Source organism: Anneissia japonica, unplaced genomic scaffold, assembly GCF_011630105.1.
Source record: "Anneissia japonica isolate Jap-2015-1 unplaced genomic scaffold, ASM1163010v1 scaffold287720_len810639_cov167, whole genome shotgun sequence".
Taxonomy (NCBI): Eukaryota; Metazoa; Echinodermata; class Crinoidea; order Comatulida; family Comatulidae; genus Anneissia; species Anneissia japonica.
This window is the reverse complement of record NW_022736945.1, coordinates 805,654-807,713: the sequence shown is the minus strand read 5'-3', so window position 1 is coordinate 807,713 and position 2,060 is coordinate 805,654. Positions and strand designations below refer to the sequence as shown.

The following is a 2,060-nucleotide window of genomic DNA, read 5'->3' as shown; positions in this document are numbered from 1 at the left end:
CCCCCCCCCCCCCCCCAGAAATCACGGTCAAGTTTTTAAAAATCACATATAATCACCTTATTTTGCGAATTAGCGCCCCATCAGCACCCCCATCAGCACCCCCATTTCAAAACTTCTAGATACGCCACTGAGTAGGCCCTCCCCAACTTCAACTTCGGATTGTTTTTAATGACGATCTGTTAAAACCGACAATCAGCAGACGGCGTCGGCGTTCACATCATGGAGCAGAATTGGATTGAAGCGGTCGTACGACTGTCACGCGGCACAGTGAATGCCCAGCATAATATCTGGAGCATGCTTCTTAACCAACAATTTATAATTCTGCTTTAGAAAATTCATCTACTCACTCAGAATGAATTTTTTATTTTAAATGTTACTAGCTTCCGATGTTATGTCTCAGTATTATTGCTGCTATGCCTCTAGTAGTGAAGAACTTTGCCAAATGTACTACGAACGCCGGCCTGCAGCATCTTGCCAGTTTTACAGACCTCCACGGTGGTGTAAGTAATATAATAAACTTTATAACGATTAGGCTTAAATGCTTTATTGCATTTCGTCATATGAACATTATGTTTATTGAATCTCATTTCCTTGAGTAATTTAATGAGTTAACTCACCAACACTATTTTTCACAAAGACTTCGTAGTCAGTATTTAGTAGAGGAATGACTAGTATGACAGCATTAATGTTGCTTTATTTGCTTCTGAAGCTTGGTTCTGGGGCGATCCTCACATATCCACTATCGACGGATACCAGTATACATTTAACGGTAAAGGAGAATACATGTGCACCGATATCAACGACGGAACGTTTCAGTTGCAATGCCGTATGTCAGATCCTATTTCTGAAGCAGATGCAGATGCGACCATCTTCAGTGCATTTGTTGGGAGACACACTGGAGAAAGTGCCACTTATGTAAGTGTTTGTATAGAAAATCCCAATTACCAAAGGGCATTCTCTATTGACGCCAACATAGCTGGGGACCTCCTTGGGGTCCCCTGTGTGCATGTCATGACCATGTACAGGGGTGCGAAGTATTTAGAGTAATTTACCATAGAAACAGCATATTGTACGTACTATGATTTCTATATTTGGGTTTGTAACAGATGATGCTTAAGAATCCCCACCAGAAGCCCCAGCTATCGTCTGCAGACGGACAATAATCATTGTAAATGGAATGGTCTGTTTAATGAAGTAACATGTGGAAGCGGTTTGGCGCAGTGGAATGGTTTGGTTTCTCAACCTCGAGGTCGGGGTTTCAATCCCTCGCTGTGCATTTCGCTTGTGTCCTTGGGCAGGACACTTATATCTGCATTGCTTCTCTTCACCCAGGAGTATAAATGGGAGCCTGGTGGGGTTACCTACTCCTGCGCTGATTACGAGCAGCAACACTTAGCATGTGGACCCAATGTCAAGAAGATGCCTGAAAATTGTTGAAAAAAACTGCATAAATGACCCAGGTTTTACAAAAAGTACAGAAAGAGCGGTGTACAGCCAGAGTACATGATGATTAATATTACTATATAATAGTGTCATTTCCAGCCATCTAGAGGTACTTTGATTCCATTGATGTCGACTCCCGACTGTCACCCCACATTTCAAAACATATCTGCGCCCATGATAAATGCTTGAAATGATCTATTTGAAATTATCTACATCATTATTATTATTTATTAATCTTATTGTAGGTTCAATTCACCTTAAGTGATAACGGGACTGACATCAGTGTTCTTGTTAATGGAACTGAAGCAATATCACTCGATACACTGAGGAACGGTAAGAATAGATTATGTTATAAACACCATTGGTTCTTACATTGGTGATTTTCATCTCATCGAATGGTTCTGGCTCAGGTTTCATTGATTAAGCTGGGCACTCCCTCCACCCGACAGTCATCGGGTGAGTACCCAGCTTGACGATCAAGAATTGTATTAAGGTATTTATGACTGAATGGAATTTGAAGGCTCATTTGACGGTATCAACAGTAAAAATACAGTGCATTTGTTACTGGATTTGTTCAACATTTGTTTTATGAAGACAAAAAGAGATAATTGAACGAA

At 40.8% G+C, this 2,060-nt stretch overlaps 1 protein-coding gene across 1 annotated transcript in view; it reads left to right on the top strand.

Moving 5' to 3' along the window:
• Window positions 1-2,060, top strand: part of LOC117117009 (fibrillin-2-like) — a 36,165-nt gene that overhangs the window by 4,435 nt on the left and 29,670 nt on the right. The window contains exons 4-6 of the mRNA XM_033261180.1: window positions 381-500; window positions 710-915; window positions 1,689-1,776. Coding sequence (XP_033117071.1) covers window positions 381-500; window positions 710-915; window positions 1,689-1,776 — 414 coding nt within the window. The remainder of the gene's footprint in view (window positions 1-380; window positions 501-709; window positions 916-1,688; window positions 1,777-2,060) is intronic.